Raw genomic sequence first — 15,998 nt, forward strand, 5'->3', positions numbered from 1 at the left:
TTTTGAGCACTGGGACTACTCTGGGAGTACCTATCCCGTATGGCTACCTTTACGTTCTAAAGTAAAGGACAACCCCTAAGAGCACTCCCTAATGTCTTTTGCAGAGCTATGGTGTGCGAGACAAAACTGACGTCAGAATCCGAGTTCTTAGAGTCAGGTTAAAGTGGTCTAAATGTCAGGAACTTCAACTGTTCCGCATAGATAATTAGTGGGAGCTTTGGCGAGACTGTGCATGTCACATAACCCCACGATTTCCTGCTTTAATGTATTCTCTATTGGAGAGGGCGTTGTATATTCCGGACGTAATTTCGGACAGCAATGTAAGTCCTCTACGGGTACGAGTCTTGGACTATGCTGATGGAGGACGCCAATGCACTCGCCATTTTCGAACGGCAAGTGCTAAGGACTATCTTTGGCGGTGTGTGCGAGCAGGGCATGTGGCGAAGGGGAATGAACCACGAGCTTGCTGAGCTGTTTGGCGGTGCTGATATCCTGACGGTAATCAAAGCCAGAATGATACGTTGGCTGGGGCACCTGGGAGATCGGATGCAGCCGTGGATGGAGGACTGCAGCCCTGGACCGAGTTTCGAGGAAACTGATTAGTGACGCGACCTGGTCATGTCGACGCGACGTGCTCAATCCTGAACAGGCCAAGAAGCAGAAGTTCTTGTTTTTTTAGTTTCAGTGAAAATTTGTGCAAAGTTTTTGCTTTTCTTTTGATACTTTAGTTCTCCATTTTTTTTTCCTAATAACCGCATAATTTTGAAACACAACTAGATTCATAGAAACAAAACATAATTGTATGATGCAGCCTTATGATATCATTCCTCCCCGAAATACATAACTTAATGATGCGTTCGGTATCGCTTCCCAACACCCAGCCCCGCCCATATCTTAAGCAGCTCTGGAAAAAAACACACATCGATCGATCATTATCAATTCACTGGCATTTCCCAGAGCACTGGCTAAGATCACAAGCATCGATCGGGGCGAAGATGTGTATTTTCCTTCGGAAAAGATTCCATATTCCGCTATACTTTCTCCCAGGGTTTCCCGGCTTGAGAACGGTAACACAAAACGTACACAAGCGCGCGAAGCAGCACATCAGGGCCCCGTGCAGCGTTGTTGTAGCGTTGTTGGAAACGCTGCTGCCAGAGCGTATGCGTCGAAAGAGAAGCAGACGAAAGCGCAATTGTGTAAGGTTGCTTCTTTTTATCTGCCACGGAGTAGTCCGTTCCGGTTCCAGTCTGCAGTCGATATTCAACCCGATCGGACGCACGCAACCCGGAGAACAGCTCGGGCGACCACAAAAACCTGGTTCTGGAACTGGAGAAAGAGGTTCCCCATTTGATTCCAGCACCACCCCGAGAAGTGAGCTTAAGAAAAGAAAGCTTGCTGAAGGAAGTTATTTCTTTTGTGTAGAGGCGGGAGTTGCTTTTTTTCGGTTGATCGAGTGAAGTGTGTGTGTGTGTGTATGTTTGTGTTTAGGGCGTAGTCCCTTTTCTGCCCTAGATTGCCTGCAATTCTGGCAATGCAGGTGTCCAGAAGTTGTAGCATCATCCGGAGTACTTCGAGAAGAGTAGAACATTAAGTGCACGAACGAGATTGCAAGACTTGTGTGAAGATTGTGTGCCAGAAGAAAACAAACGTGTGTGGTGTGTGTGTGTGTTAAAGTGGCCCCAAGTGTGCCAATAAGTGTCCAACGGCATCTCGTAGAAGAAGAAGCTGTTTCGGTTTGATTGAAAAGGTGTTAAGAATAGCAAGCGTTACCTCCTGAGGAAGTCCATCAAGAGCGTAGACTTCTAGGGTGATAAAACGAGCTGCACGAACGAGCCATAGAGTAGACCTAGGGGGCTCGTGTGATATTTTCCATCCATTCCAACATCCAACCGGGCCAAGACACCGGGAATATAACGGTAAGAATCTTCAAATGGCTAGAATGTTGGTCATTGCTCGACACCGCAAAAACAGCTCCGAACGCACAGAGTACATTCAAATGAAGCTGATGGATTTACGTCAAGAAGAAGCTGTGCGTGTGTGTGTGTGTGTGATTTTTTCTTCATCTTGCGGTCTGGATTCCCACTTTCTTCCCAAGATGACAACAAGAAAAGCAAAACAAAAAGTGATCTACAGATGAGATCTGAAAGCTTTCCTTTTGGAGAATGCTTTCTTGATGGTGGTTGAAGATCGCACACTAAACAAGAAAGGCAAAGTAGGCTAAGCGACTACTACCCATGACGTGCGCCGGGAGATGAATTGCCCCGCCAGCAGTGTGATGGTGTGAATGAACTTTGGCTTTTAGCTCTATGGAATGAGGCCGCCACCCTCCGTCTGATGACGACCGATCAAGAATGGTGTGGCTTTGCTGGTGTTGTATATCGGAAGAGTTCCAACTTTGGAGCGGGTTCTCGCTTTTTTTTTGTTGATAATCGTTATTAAATGACTCAAGCCGATAGGATGCCTCTATCGGTTCGATCCTAACTGTACTCTCTCAGCGGATAATCCATTGCCAATGAATGCCATAATTACCAAACAAACTAACTTCTTTTTTGCATTGCTTGCCTTTTGTGGCAGGAATCCGCGGCTGGATTTGCTTTGTTGTGTCTTGTGGCCCATTCGTATGGTAATAGCTTAATCGATCGTAAAGCTCCCCACCGTAGCAAGGTGAAAGTAGTGACCTCATGCGTGGGTCTGGTGACGACAGGTCCGCGTGCAAGAATTTCAACGCGCGCCCGCAACGCACAAGCGACGAACCTGCTTTTTAAACCGAACCGTTTTTCTTTAAACGATTCGATACGGGTATGAATTTTTAAAAGCATTCAATCATCATGCACGATACAAAAATTTCTCTTCAAAATAGAATTAAATTCGGAACGGAACGGATGTGAATCCTTTCAGGTGAAGATTTCACCAGCAAAATTGTTGGAGCTCTGTTGCATCCAAAAAAAAAAATCCATCAAAATTGACCTAGAAAATGGTGGAAACAGCTCTTGCGGCCAATTGTTCTTCCCAATGGCAAGCACTAGAAGGAAATTGGATGATGTGCGCGGGTGTCCCGGAGTCGATGTTTGAAGAAGAGAAAGTGTAACACGCCACCGCCACTACTAACACCCTATTCTCTTCTCGAACAAGGCTTCCTTCCTGCTTCCAATTCCCGCGCCAAAGTTACATCGTCAGGGGGTTTTGTTTCCCGATTCTCACGCGCCTTCTCATGATCTCGTCTGATTGTTGTGATCGCAACGATAAGCGCAGACTTCTCTACACGCTGTAGCCCCGTATCGCACTGATTAACCTGAATTTCATGTGAGACACACAAGCACAAGGCCTCCCGAAAAGCTTTAAGAACCCATTGTGCTGCTGTTACTTACGCGAGCGAGGAAATCAGGGTGCCTCCGGGCTGGAAATCATGTCAAACGTTAAGCATTTGCTGTTTTCCTTTCCCTTCGGTGCTACGGCACCACACTTCTTTATTATAGGAGTTGTGATGGCCCGATTTTGTGTGTGTGTTTTTTTTTTTTGCTATAAAAAAAGCTACACCAACCTGATCGTGACAGTGCAACGAGGCGCAGAAGTCTTAAGGAGGATGTTTGTTGTCACTAGCCGGGAACCAGACAGCACACCTTTATTGCCTGGCTGCTGCTCATGAGCTAAATGGTACCATTTTACAGCCACCAACTTGAGGGAAAACAGTAGTAAGGGTATACAACCACCCATAAAACTAGCTCAAGCTTAACCGGGTGGTTTTCGTTCGTTCCTTGGTTGACTTAAGTAAATATTGTTATTCGCGGCGTTGTGCCTTCTGTTATTATTATTTTTGCATACACATACACTCACTCAGCCATCTCTTTCTCCCTTGAAATGCTTTCCCTTTGGGGTGATTCTGGCTCCAGAGGGTCCACTGAATCCAGGGGAGGTTTGATGGGCCTCTTACTTCTCGATCGTTCGAGACTCTGACTGCTGACCGGCTGTGTGCTGTTGTTATCGTTGCATGGAGAGCAAATCTTACTAAAAAAAAACCCTTTGTGGAATTGCTTTGCTAATGGACATGCAGCATATGTACTACTGTGAGTGTGTGTGTGTCTGTGTGGGAATGTGAAGAGTCATAGCCCTCTCATGTTGGGAAGCACTCGTCGGAGTCGGATCACGCGGAGGGAAAAATATGTAGGTACGAGATGAAGCATAATATCGTAACGGGATTCTCGCCTCCCCGTGCCCGTACCACCGGAGTTCATGAACTTGAAAACGAAACCAATGATTTGAGAACCCGGTCTGTGCATTCTGTGCTCTTCTCGAGCTCGTTCATCCATCTGTCTTTACACGGAGAAGAAGAAAAAAAAGTCATAAATGGGAACCCCTCACCATCATCAGCTCGCCAAGCAACCACGTAAAGGGATCTCTCAACGCTGCCCCAAAGCAGCATTGATCCATGACCAAAAACTGAAGATCAAGTTCAAGGTACTGGGGTCTGAATCGTTGCAATCACCGGAGAGAGAGAAAGAGAGCGCACACTCCACAAGATGCGTTATGCAATGCGTGCCCGCGTGGAGAATCGAAATCGGGAGAGTCACAGCAACCGGGACCGGATTCGTGTGCCCTCGAATACGTACGGAATGGGGCGAAAAATGTGGATACGCTAGAAACATATCCTCCAGGTTGTGCGCCCTGCCATCGTACATCCAGCGCAATTTAGGTCAGATCGGGTGATCCGGTGGTTCACCTTCCTTCCTAATATTTAACGGTGCATATGGGAACGGGCGGCTGTCGAGTCGCTGTTTATCTCTTTAGGAATCCCCACCTGCCTAGCACCATTGTTGTGCAAAACAAACAACAGAAAGCACGGGAGAAGTTCGGGCAATCGTGCAGAGCACAAATGGTTAGCACATTCTTGCCGCAAAAAACGAGGTTACCCCAGCACTTGTTTGTCGAGTGCAAATGGGCAAATGGTGGAGGGGGGAGGGGTTGAATGTCCTTTATGGTATGTCCGCCGGTGGCCGGGAACGGGAAGTAGGTGACATAATTCGATTGGAGTCGGTGACGGTCCGTTATGCGTGCCAAGTCCGCCAAGCCAACGGTTCTTATGACGTGTTGAAATTCGTCATTGTCAGCCCGTGCGGTTGTGCTTTGTGAACTAGGTTCGATGATGATTCAGCGTATTGTTCTTCCCTTTTTTGGGGGTACTCGATCGTTTACGCGTGAAACGGAGTTTTGAGTTAGTGGCCGAAAATGCGGAACGCCTGTTTGTATGCAAAGGGGCAGAAACAAACAAGCGAAACCATTTACCTTAATCTCGTTCAATTTCTTCAACAAGATTTTCTTTTATCATTTGTCTCTCCCTCGAATAGAAACATGAAACTCATCACTGTATACTTGGTGGCTCTGGCGCTGCTAGTTAGCTCAGCCCTTGCCCGACCCAATCTGGTGGAACCGATCTATCTACGACGGCGCAGCAATCCATTGGAGATCGTCGAGGAGAGCGTAGAAACGAGCAGCCTACCACAGGACAGTTCGGCCCAAAGTAGTACGGAGCAGCTGCAGTCAACCATCGCCGGTAGTTCGGAGGCCGCCACCGACAGGACCAGCACAAGCACGAGCAGCAGCAGCAGCAGCAGCAGCACGTCCACGCACCAACCAAGGTACCAAACTACTAACGATGGTCTCTCTAGCGATAGTTTAATTAAGGAATTTCTACTAAAAAATTTGGCCAATCTGCAAGGCCAGTCACCGGTGCCGGTGGCAGCACCACCAGTCCCGGTCGATTCGGCCGGATCCGAAGAGCAAAACACACTGCGCTCGGTATCGCTCGGGGTGTCGGGGGGTGTGGGTTATCCGCCGCTACCGAACTGGGATCCGCCAGAGAAAACGTACGTCTATCCGATAAAGACCCAGTACCCGGCGGAGGTGGAGATCGGTCAGAAGCGGAAACCTGTTATCCACAAAATCATTACCAAGTGGTCGGATAAGACGTCGGACGTGTTTAACGTGGAGTATGGCACATCGGCCGCGAATCTGCTGAGACCTTCCAGTCAGGTCTACACGAACTTTGGCGTTACTAGTCCGGTGACGGATGCACCAGTAAAGCAGCAGTTTTATGGTGGATTTGGTGCTTCACCGGAAGTTTTATCGACCAACTTTCAAACACCATCGGAAGAGGTGTACCAACAGGGACCGGGACCGATCGTGAGTGATCAGTTGATCCCGGTGAGCACTTCCGGTACGAAGAATAAGAAACACAAAAAGAAGAACAAGATTAAGATCACTATTAAGCCAACACCGACACCAAACCCGGTGAAGGTGACGGTACTCTCGCAAGCCGACCCGGATCGTCCGGATGCTGTGTATTCGGGTGAGCAGGCTGTAGCGGGTGGGTGGAACCCGTACGAAGAGGATCCTTACGACGAGGTGGATGACACGAACCCGTACGATGAGGCAGGCAATTTGAAGGGTGAAGGCGTTACGGATTGTAACGAGATCAGCATTTCGCTGAGTGGTAAGCAAGGCTGCAATGATATCCAAATCGCCATCAATGAGGATAATCCTAGTCCGACCAAGCAGGGTGAATTGACGAAGCTAGGTCCAGGAGTGGGCGGTGTGTTGCCCGGTGCGGCTGTCGCTGCAGCGGCCGCCGGAACGGCTGGAGCACTGTCTGCGGCACCGCAGGCAGCAGCTGTCCCGGCGGCAGCTGTAGCGAGTGACGTTGCGTTTGCGGCTCCACTGGCCGCCGCAGCTGCACCGTTGGCGGCGAATCCAATCGTACCGGTAGTGCCTGCCGCTATACCGGCCAGTCCAGTGTCTAGTTTTCTCAATACACCGATCAGCAGCATTGTGAGCAATATTATTCGACCACCGGTGCGTATCGGGAGTGCAGGACAACCGGCAGCTACTATTGGGAATGGTATTGGATCGAATCAGAACAAGCTAAAGCCAAAGCCTGGCAAACCCTCGCACGATCACGGTTCCTATTCGCTGATACCGGACGTTTCGCACGCACTGCTTGGCATGATGGCTGCCGTATCCGCCATGACACCGATGAACATGTTCGTGCTGGGCATGACCAGCTTACCGGTGCTAGCCATGATCATCGGCACAGTGGCGGCCGGTATGTACATGTACAAGTTCTACTATCCAACGCCAGTACGGCACTACACCACGACGGTGTTGGTGCAGAAGAAACCGCCCGTATCATACCACTGGACACGTAGACCAGTTCGCCCGGGAAGACGACCGATCCATACGTCCTCCTCCTGGACGGATTATGATCCTCACAGTTGGGGTCCGGCAGCTAGTTGGGACAATGATCGACGAAGTATGCGGCAACACTCCGATCCTTACCGACGGCACAAAAAACCCACCTCCAACAGTACCACGATGTCCAGTGCGCGAACGTGATGAGACATTCGCGAAGCATCGCTTAGTGTGCCAAGCGTCTCTGGGTGTATCGGTGGGCCTGGATTTTTTAGTAGAACATTCCTTGTGCATACAAATAGTCAATAACCTTCCAAAAAAAGCAAAAAAAAAACAAAAACCAAGCATCCAAATCATCATCAATTCCCGTATCGCATGAGTAGCATGGCCTTTTTAGCTTGTGTTTAGTGTGCAGCGCAATAGTAATAGTAATAGCTAGTGTTGTAGCCCTTTTTAGCTGTGTAAGTAGCATACAAATATCAAACAATGAAACTTAAGTACTAATTCCACTGCATGTTGCCGGTGCTGCTACTGATCAGCGTTCGATTTCTAAACCACTCATCTCCTACTCTCTCTCTCTCACTCGCTATCTGTCTGTCTGCCTATCTGTCTCTCATCGGTGAATTACTACCTCTATGCATCCCTCATCATTCTACAACTCCCAAAACAAAAAAGCTGTTTAAGTAATCGTCCTATCATCACATACCTTTTTTATGTTTGCATGTTGCATGAGATTAGCTTTTAATTTTGTTGCGCCTGTCTTCTCTCTCTCTCTCTCGAGATCTTGCTCTCACACTACGAGCGAGAAATGTTGCGGCATACGATCGATTTGTTTTGGTAGACATAATTAGTGTAATTTCATGCCGTGTGGCCTATCACGAAGCAGGTGAAAAGGAAGCTGAAGCTGATGCGTGAACAGTAATAGATTTATTAGCCAACGCGGCCTCTAATGGACAATGCGCGCGCGCTCGCTTGGACGACGACTGAAGAAGATTCACCGTACCTTAGTGCAATAATAAGAGTAAATACGTAAATCCGGTGTGTAGAGACGGGACGTACACCGGATGATGTTCGGTTGTAATTTAGTCTGGCATTAGAGCTAATTGCTCGATCGGGGCGTGATCACCGTGAAAGCTCGTTTGACAATCGAGAGATACAAGACAAGGTCTGTGGGTGTGTCTGTGTGGGATGTCTTGACGATCTCGAAGAGCTCAGTGGAGGTTGTTATCCGACTGCTTCTTCTGTGTCTAGAGAGACACGATCAACAAAATGATCACCAGATCAAGCTTTCACCGACCCGGTAGCTGCAGTAGTCTGTAAGGTTTAGAGAGATGTATGTATAGCTCGCTCCCTCGTAAGGTGTAAGTGGTTGATTCTAGTTGTTTTTAGCTGTGTAGAGTATAATGGTTTTTAACTATGGTAAGCGTAACTATGAATAGTAAGAGGAAGATTTCAGCGTTAGTTAGTGTTGCTGCCGTGTAAGACATAGGGGGAGGAAACCCGACGACGAAACGAATCACTGTAAATCATTAGTCTGTAGCGTATCATCACCAATTCTAGTTACTGACTCGTACCTTCCTACTCGCGCCGTCCGTAGCTGGCGGCTTTAGGTGTAAGACAATTTTCGGTGTTTGCATGTGGCCCAATTGCGTTGTTGACCTTGTATACCTTGTACTTTGCATGATCGTTGTGTAGAGAGTAGTCCAAAACACACACACACACACAAACACAAAATACCAACCAAACCAAGTACCGTGACTAACAAAACCGTGAATAAAATTATTACGCTGCGTACGCGCTGCTACCATCGAACCATCGTGAGTGATCTTGAGTTTCTTGCTGTACAAAGTGCCTCCGCATCACTATTACTTCCTCGGCCCCCCCTCCCCCCCATTGCATGCCCCCTCTCCCTCCCCCACCCGTAACCTCTTGCATGAATCTTCGTATTCCGGTTCCGAATTCTCACCACCATCAAAAGCAACAGCGCCATCTGCCGTAAAGTTGAAGTTTCGTGAAGTGTTCTAGAAATATATCTATCTTCTTCTCATTGCAGCTACGCGTTCAAGCGTCCCGAGCTGCTGAAGACGAAGATGGGCACGTCTGGTTTTGTGGTGTCCACCAGCACGAAAGTGCTAACCGGGGGTGCTAGTTCCGCGTCCGGTGCCTCCCAACGCCCGCGCCCACAGGGCACAGTTGTGTTGGGTTCGGGTGAAGCGAAAGCCAACGATCAGCTAACATCCCTCTTTGATCGCTATTCAGGGCACGCAGGTGTGGCAGAACCGATGACGGACGAGGAGTACCAGAACGAGCTGCATCGTGCGACGGAACGGGTCCCTCTACGTACGACCACCCCGAAGGAAGGTCTCTCCACCTGGGTACTGCTGTCCGGAAGTGATTCTAGCGAGATGAAGAGTGAGTCGACGAGTGCTACCTCGAGAAAGGCGATTACCACTACCACAACTACCACGACGACGACGCCTAGTACGACACCCAAACCACCTACCGGCGCTACGAAACGGTACCAACCAACTACGAGACGTGTGATGCAAACGACCACACCACGTCCTGCACGAACAACCGTAAGCTCTAGCAATCTGGAGGAAAAGAAAGACAAACCGAACAAACCATTGCCGAAGCAAAAGATCGCATCCACCACACTTAAGCCGGTGATTGTGAAGAAGGTTAAGAAACCGCTTACTACAACCACAACCACCACGACGACCACAACGACGACTACCCCGAAGCCAACAACTACCTCATCACCAACGGTCACCACCGAGATGGTCATTACGGAGCAGAGTGCCTCCACGGTGGCTAACGATCTATCCGCACCCGTCACCGAAGACAACAGCTCGCAGGAATCGTCCACGTTTCTGATTCTTGAACCGAAAGACGCTCAGTTCGATCTGCCCGAAGATCGTTCACCCTCGAAAACGGCACCAGCAGCAGTAAATGGTGGTAAAGTGGGTAAGAAACCAACCCGCAAACCCAACGCTAAAGCTCCCGCTGGTGGCACGAAGAAGAAGCCCGCCAACAAGAAAACACGCAAACCGGAAGTGAAGGACGTGATAGCGAATGATAAGAAACCGGGCAACAAGAACAAGCCCGTCTCGACGCAAATCATCAACTATTTGTCGCGTGAGGTAATGCCCACCGTCGGTGTGGGACTGGTCGGGTTGGTAATGGCGGCCGGGTTGGCTTCGTACTTCCTCGGTAGTCCGCTAGGTGCGTTACGTCGCTCGGATGATCGGAAGGATGATCTTTACTACTCCAACTACGAGGAGTATGCCGGTCCGGATGGACAGAATGAGGAGGATGTGTTTGGGAAGTTGATTGCCGGTATGCCGGATCGTTCCTACTATCGGAACAATGCGGTACGACGACGCACGCAGGTACAGCCGGTAAGAACTGGCCATCAGTATTACCATGTGCAACCGTACTCTGCCAACAAGTATCCACACATTACGTACCGCAATCGGGCTTATGGTGGACAAGCCGGTGGTCCGAGTGCACCGGAAACGATGTACACGAATGTGAACCGACCGGCACAGGGTGCACAAGCGCAGGTGCAGGCTCAGAGTCAGGCAAAGTCACAAAACGAGTTCTTCTACAACACACCACCGACACCGTACTATCCGATGCGGACGGTATCGGTTGAGGCGCCGACCCGTCAACCTGCCCCAGTGTATAGCTCTTCTCCCGTTGTAACAACAGCAAGCAGTACGGCGAGTCCTTCCGTCACTACAGTCGATTCTAGCGCCGCGGCAGATACGATCGCTGAGTCGGAGCACGAAATGATGCCCCATCCGGAAGCCTACTCCTCGGAGCATAGTCCCGAGCATCATGCACACTATGTCGTTGGGACGAGCTACTCGGACAGTATGCTGGACATGATCAATTCCGTTCCCGAGCATGGGCCACGAAGAAAGCGACGGGCGGTAGAGTCGGATGAGGATGTTGAGTTTGAGAATGAGATTGATGTGGATGAGGATCGTCCGAAAGACACGCCAGCTCAATCGTCCCATTCTGGGGAAGTGACGGAGATGAGTGAGACAACGACGGGTGCGGATGGTATGGACACGACCACCGAAGCTCACCGATACACTTGGGGTGACTTTATCCGAAACACGGTCGAGCGTAAGGTGGCAATGGGAATTCATTTCCTACAGCACGTCACCATGGACTTTCAGCGATATCTGAACGGTGTGCACGATCGGTTCCAGCAGCATCAGCATCAAAATCACACCTCAACCACTACTCGCCGGCAGTAGTGTCCCAAACGTAGTATAAGAGGGAACACCTTAGAGAACATCACGTACACACAGCCAAACAGGTTCTGAGTCTCGAACACGTTTTATGGGATTGAGGATAGAATTCTCGACAAACGCGAGAGCTCTCTTCTGATCTTGTAGTACTGTACGAGTACTGCGCGATCGTTTGTATCGATCCAACTAACCTTAAACATCACCAGCGTTGCACCAGTTTATTTATTGTTTACCCACACCCACACACGTACACAAAAACATGCAATTTTTTAGGGTGTTTCGTTTTCTCGTGCTTCCGTAGCTTTCCAGCAGAGGGCGCAGTTATATGCAAATGGGGAGATTTTATCCGAAAAGAGTAACAACGACTCTTCTGTGTTATGTTCTGTTGTGTTTGACGCATTTATTTACAAATCCGCGATCGCGGATGGTGTGTAGCGCGAGATAAAATAAAACCAGTGAAACAAATACAACAATTAAACAAAAAAAAAAACTCTACATCAACAAACAAAGCGTCATGATTTTGGGACGGGCGAAGCCAAGGGTTCGAGCTTCCTATCCCAAAACCTTACTTTTTATATTATTATTTAAAAAAAAAGCGTACGTACAGAAATAATAAATAAATTATCTCATCTTTTACTGAGTGGTTTCTTCTGCGTGTGTTTTTGTTTTGGCCCCGAGCCGTTAGAAATATAAATAAAGGTTTTTCGGGTGTTCTACTTTTTCTTTCGACCGAGCACCATCGGCGCTAGGATGGCCATGGTAGCTGGTACCATCCCGGCACTAACCGCAGCTAGTACGGCCGAACTGTCCTGTGTCGCATCGCGCCGCATCAGTGAGAAGGTTTGCGACGAAGCTGACGAACCCCCGGACGAATGCTTTTTCTTCTTGTGACCCACGAGACTGATCGTCGGTGTTGTGCCGGGATGTGTCTGGCCCTTGCGCTTACTCTTCTGCTGCTTAACCGCATCCTCAACCGTCTGCGTGGATGAAGACACCTCAATCAGACCGTTGTGCGAGGTGGTCATATCGATCGCGTTCTTCATGGGAAGTACCGTCAACTTTACCGTCTGATGACTTGTGGATGTAGCGGGAGAGAACGTGATCGCTCGCTGTCCATGACGTCGCTTCGGGTACTGATAGCCCTTGGTGGTGGAGATTAGCACCCACTCTCCATTTCCACGATCCGGATAGGACACTGGGCGCACCCGTTGACTCTGGGGAGTGTTGTCCGCACCGTAACCCTGTTGCTGTTGCTGCCCGGGACGATCTTGTGAAAATTTGGGAAAGTTTGCCGGACGACCGTCGGTTATGATGTCGCGATTGGGGGTGCTCGGCGTAGGATAGGCTGATCCCTGATGTTCGTGGTAAGCTTTCATCGAATCGTACGGATTGCTCGCATGAAGCTGCTGCTGCTGCTGCTGATCGTACCAACTGTCAAGGTGTTGCGGTTGCGAAGAAGATGAAGCAGACGGCGGTCTATTCCTATCCGCATCCGGACGTTCGCTATAAAGCGTTGCGGTGGGATGTCTTCGATTGTAGAACGATTCGGTGGGAGTAACTATCGAGCTGGAGGGTAACCGGTTCACCGGTGACCCATACCCGTAGTCATCGTCTGCCTCCCCATGGTAGTAGCTCGATGCACCGATCGAACCGGACGTCGCAACGGGTTTGTATTTGGGAGTTTCCTCACTGTCCGTGTTCCAGTACTTATCTAGCTGCATCGTCGTAACCTTCCCGGGTGAGTTTTTGTTCAACTCCGACACTGATCCGGTGGCGTGCCACTTTGATACCTTACTTTCCGACCACGGTACGGCTTCGAGCGTCACCCAACCGTCCTTAATGTTCCAGGGGTGGTTTTTGTGGCCGCTTTGTGGATGAGATGCTTGTGCTTGATAGCTTCCTCCTGCCAGACCTGGTGGTTCCTGGTACCAGCGCTTGTTGCTGTTTGTAGCCGACACATGCCGCTCGTGTGTGTCGTTGAACACAAACTCATCCTCCGTTTTTGGCTCATCGTTGGTGTCGGTGTTGCTTTGACTCTCGGCCTGAATAGCATCCAGGTGTGGATGATGCTTGTTTCTGTACTGATTCTCGTCTGCCGACATCGACGTCGAATCCGCCCCACCCGGCACCAGCTCGTTCTGGTTTCGGTTAATGTTGCTGTTGATCATCGTGATCTCGTTGAGGCGCTTTCTCGTGGCGGAATCAGCGTTGCGCAGCTTCTCCGAGTACTCTTTGAGAAATTTGTTTAGAAGCTCGGGCGAGTAAAGAGTTTTACGTGAACCGGCCGAATGTTCCACCGAGGAACTAGAGGATTCCTCCCCATCCTGTGTGGGACGACTAACACTAATCCCGGTACTGGTTCGGAAACTGGTCGTTGGACCTCCGGGTAGTTGTACTTCCTTTGGAAATGTATCCAACCGGTGCGTATTGCTCGATCCACGATCATACGGATCGGTTGCTTCGATGATCGTGATCGGTTTCGAGCCGGGAACTTCGATTTCGTACGTGGTAAAGTTCTTCGACGCCATGATTAGCTTCGGCGAGTTGGTGAAGTGTATCGTTTCTGCCTGAAGCCATCCGACCACTAATGAGCACGTCCACAACACACCACACCACCACCACCAGGCACAGAACTTGCCACCCATTTTTAGATGGCCTGCGGTACTTGCTGATATGTTCTCGAACACACGCACACACTTTTCTTGTGTTCTTCTCTACTAGCCACGGCAATCACTCCTAATCACACTGCTGTCTGTACACAACTTTACCCAAGTTCTGACACTGTGACTGACGTTGACGGCTTGCAGTCTCTAATCAATACTCGCACATCGCGACACCGAGACGACTGAAGTGATAGAGACTGGTTGTCCTACTAATATAGTTGACTTTCTTGGCCGCACGCTTCAGTGTGTTCAGGCGTTAGGCGGGAAAATGTCTCAGCTCGAGCTCAGCTGCCTGGAACGCCACGCCACAACATTGAAGCTCGTACGGGCGATGGTGCCATTTCTCTCACCCCAGCCCCAAGCCGTGTGTGTGTGCGTCTCCCCGCAGGGTAAGGATAGGAAATAGGGAAAAGGGAAAATTGCATCGAACCACCCTAGGAGGATGTTTCTTTGGTGACCGCGCATGACTTGCTGAAGGCGCCGACAAGACGATCACCATGACTACCACGCGCGACAAAGAGCCCGCTAGATTGAAAATGGGGAAAAGGAAAAAGAAAGCTCTACCTCTCTCATTCATACACATACACCACAAGGAGAAAGAACTCCAGGCAAAGAAGGGTGAGAGAGAACTAATTTCCAATCTTTCGTTCACGAACGCGTAGGGCGCTTACACCGGCGGTAAAGGTGAAAGTATTGGAGCAAAAGCAAAGAAAAAAAAAAGGCAGAACCATGCAAGCCCTTTTCCCAGGACCGTGTTTCCTTGCGAGGCGACGATCTAGCCGGTCTTGCGTGGTCTACGTGGTCTCTAGAAATGGGAGCATTCGTTGACCTCGTGGTCACCAAGCAGCGTCACGTCATTTCGGTCGTAGTAGGCGTTGCGTTTGTTTTCCGCTAACGGTGCCTGCTACGATGGCCGGTGCCAGAAGCAACCTGATTCAAGCTCGTGCAGGAAAGCTCTTCATTTGCTTCTGAAATTAAAGCCACCCTTCTGTGTGATGAGAACCACAGCCTGTGTGTGTGTTTGTTTGTTTTGATTTGGGGGATTTGATGGTTTAATGGTGAAGAATTGTCGAAAAAACAATTGCAATTTGCACTTGCTCTCACTTTTCTGTGCGCGAGGCGTGAAAAATTATGCTTCACACCGGGGAGCATATTCCACAGCGAACCAAGCCAAGTAACGTGCGTCAAATCGTTCATGGGCGTCACGGAGCGCTGATTTTAATGGTGACAATATTTGCCTAACAATTCATCTATCCACCCTCGCCACGAACGAGAAGTTTGGGCGAATTATGTTGTTATGCTTTCACTGATTCTCCATATTTGTGTTGGGTGTGTGCGCGGGCAACGTGCCATTATGCATGCTAGCGATCTAATTGCAATTTGCACGTGATCACACTTTAAATCACCGCAGACGGTATTTCAAGTTCATGGAGAAGGAAAATCTAAGAAATATGCTGAAGATATGAAATCAAATTGGTAAATGAACGTAATAACATATAAGCTTAGGGCCTTCTGAGATTAGGAGGAGCAAACTTCGAGGACTCTCTTCTATAAGTGAATCAAGATTCTTTAGTTGTCTGTAGCAGCCAAAACTTGCCAAAGGCTGGAGTAAGTGGCCCAAAAGCTTGAGTTGGAAATTTGACGAGCTGGACAGATTTATCAGATAGATGCTTCCCTGTTCGAAGTAGTGTAAAATTTCACTTCATTGCATGTTGATACAAAATTTTCTCTACTCTATGTAAAAAATCAAATAAATAAGATGCTAATTAAATCAATAAGAGCATGCCCGGAAAAAGGAAGAAAAACAATCAGAATATGCCTTGAGAAATTCGTATAAAATCAACTAAAGAAAAGCTGAGAATACGGCACCGAGTGGTAATACTTAAAC

At 49.0% G+C, this 15,998-nt stretch overlaps 2 protein-coding genes across 2 annotated transcripts; one reads left to right on the plus strand and one right to left on the minus strand.

The window, feature by feature from the left end:
* Positions 1–5,346: 5,346 nt before the first annotated feature.
* LOC126560006 (uncharacterized) lies at positions 5,347–11,453 on the plus strand. Its single transcript, XM_050216166.1, has 2 exons — positions 5,347–5,633; positions 9,236–11,453. The coding sequence occupies exons 1-2, from the start codon at positions 5,347–5,349 to the stop codon at positions 11,451–11,453; spliced, it is 2,505 nt and encodes an 834-aa protein (XP_050072123.1).
* Positions 11,454–12,160: 707 nt separating this feature from the next.
* Positions 12,161–14,092, minus strand: LOC126557380 (uncharacterized). The gene has a single exon (XM_050213125.1). It carries the CDS (start codon positions 14,090–14,092, stop codon positions 12,161–12,163), a length of 1,932 nt encoding a protein of 643 aa, XP_050069082.1.
* Positions 14,093–15,998: the final 1,906 nt, after the last annotated feature.

Source organism: Anopheles maculipalpis, chromosome 2RL (genome assembly GCF_943734695.1).
Source record: "Anopheles maculipalpis chromosome 2RL, idAnoMacuDA_375_x, whole genome shotgun sequence".
NCBI lineage: Eukaryota > Metazoa > Arthropoda > Insecta > Diptera > Culicidae > Anopheles > Anopheles maculipalpis.

What these genes read in the sequence shown, in the direction of transcription:
- LOC126560006 (XM_050216166.1), top strand. Translation starts at nt 5,347, where the DNA reads ATGAAACTCATCACTGTATACTTGGTGGCTCTGGCGCTGCTAGTTAGC. An exon ending in ACGTCCACGCACCAACCAAG is followed by an intron (nt 5,634 to 9,235) that starts GTACCAAACTAC and finishes TTCTCATTGCAG; the next exon opens with CTACGCGTTCAAGCGTCCCG.
- LOC126557380 (XM_050213125.1), bottom strand. Translation starts at nt 14,092, where the DNA reads ATGGGTGGCAAGTTCTGTGCCTGGTGGTGGTGGTGTGGTGTGTTGTGG.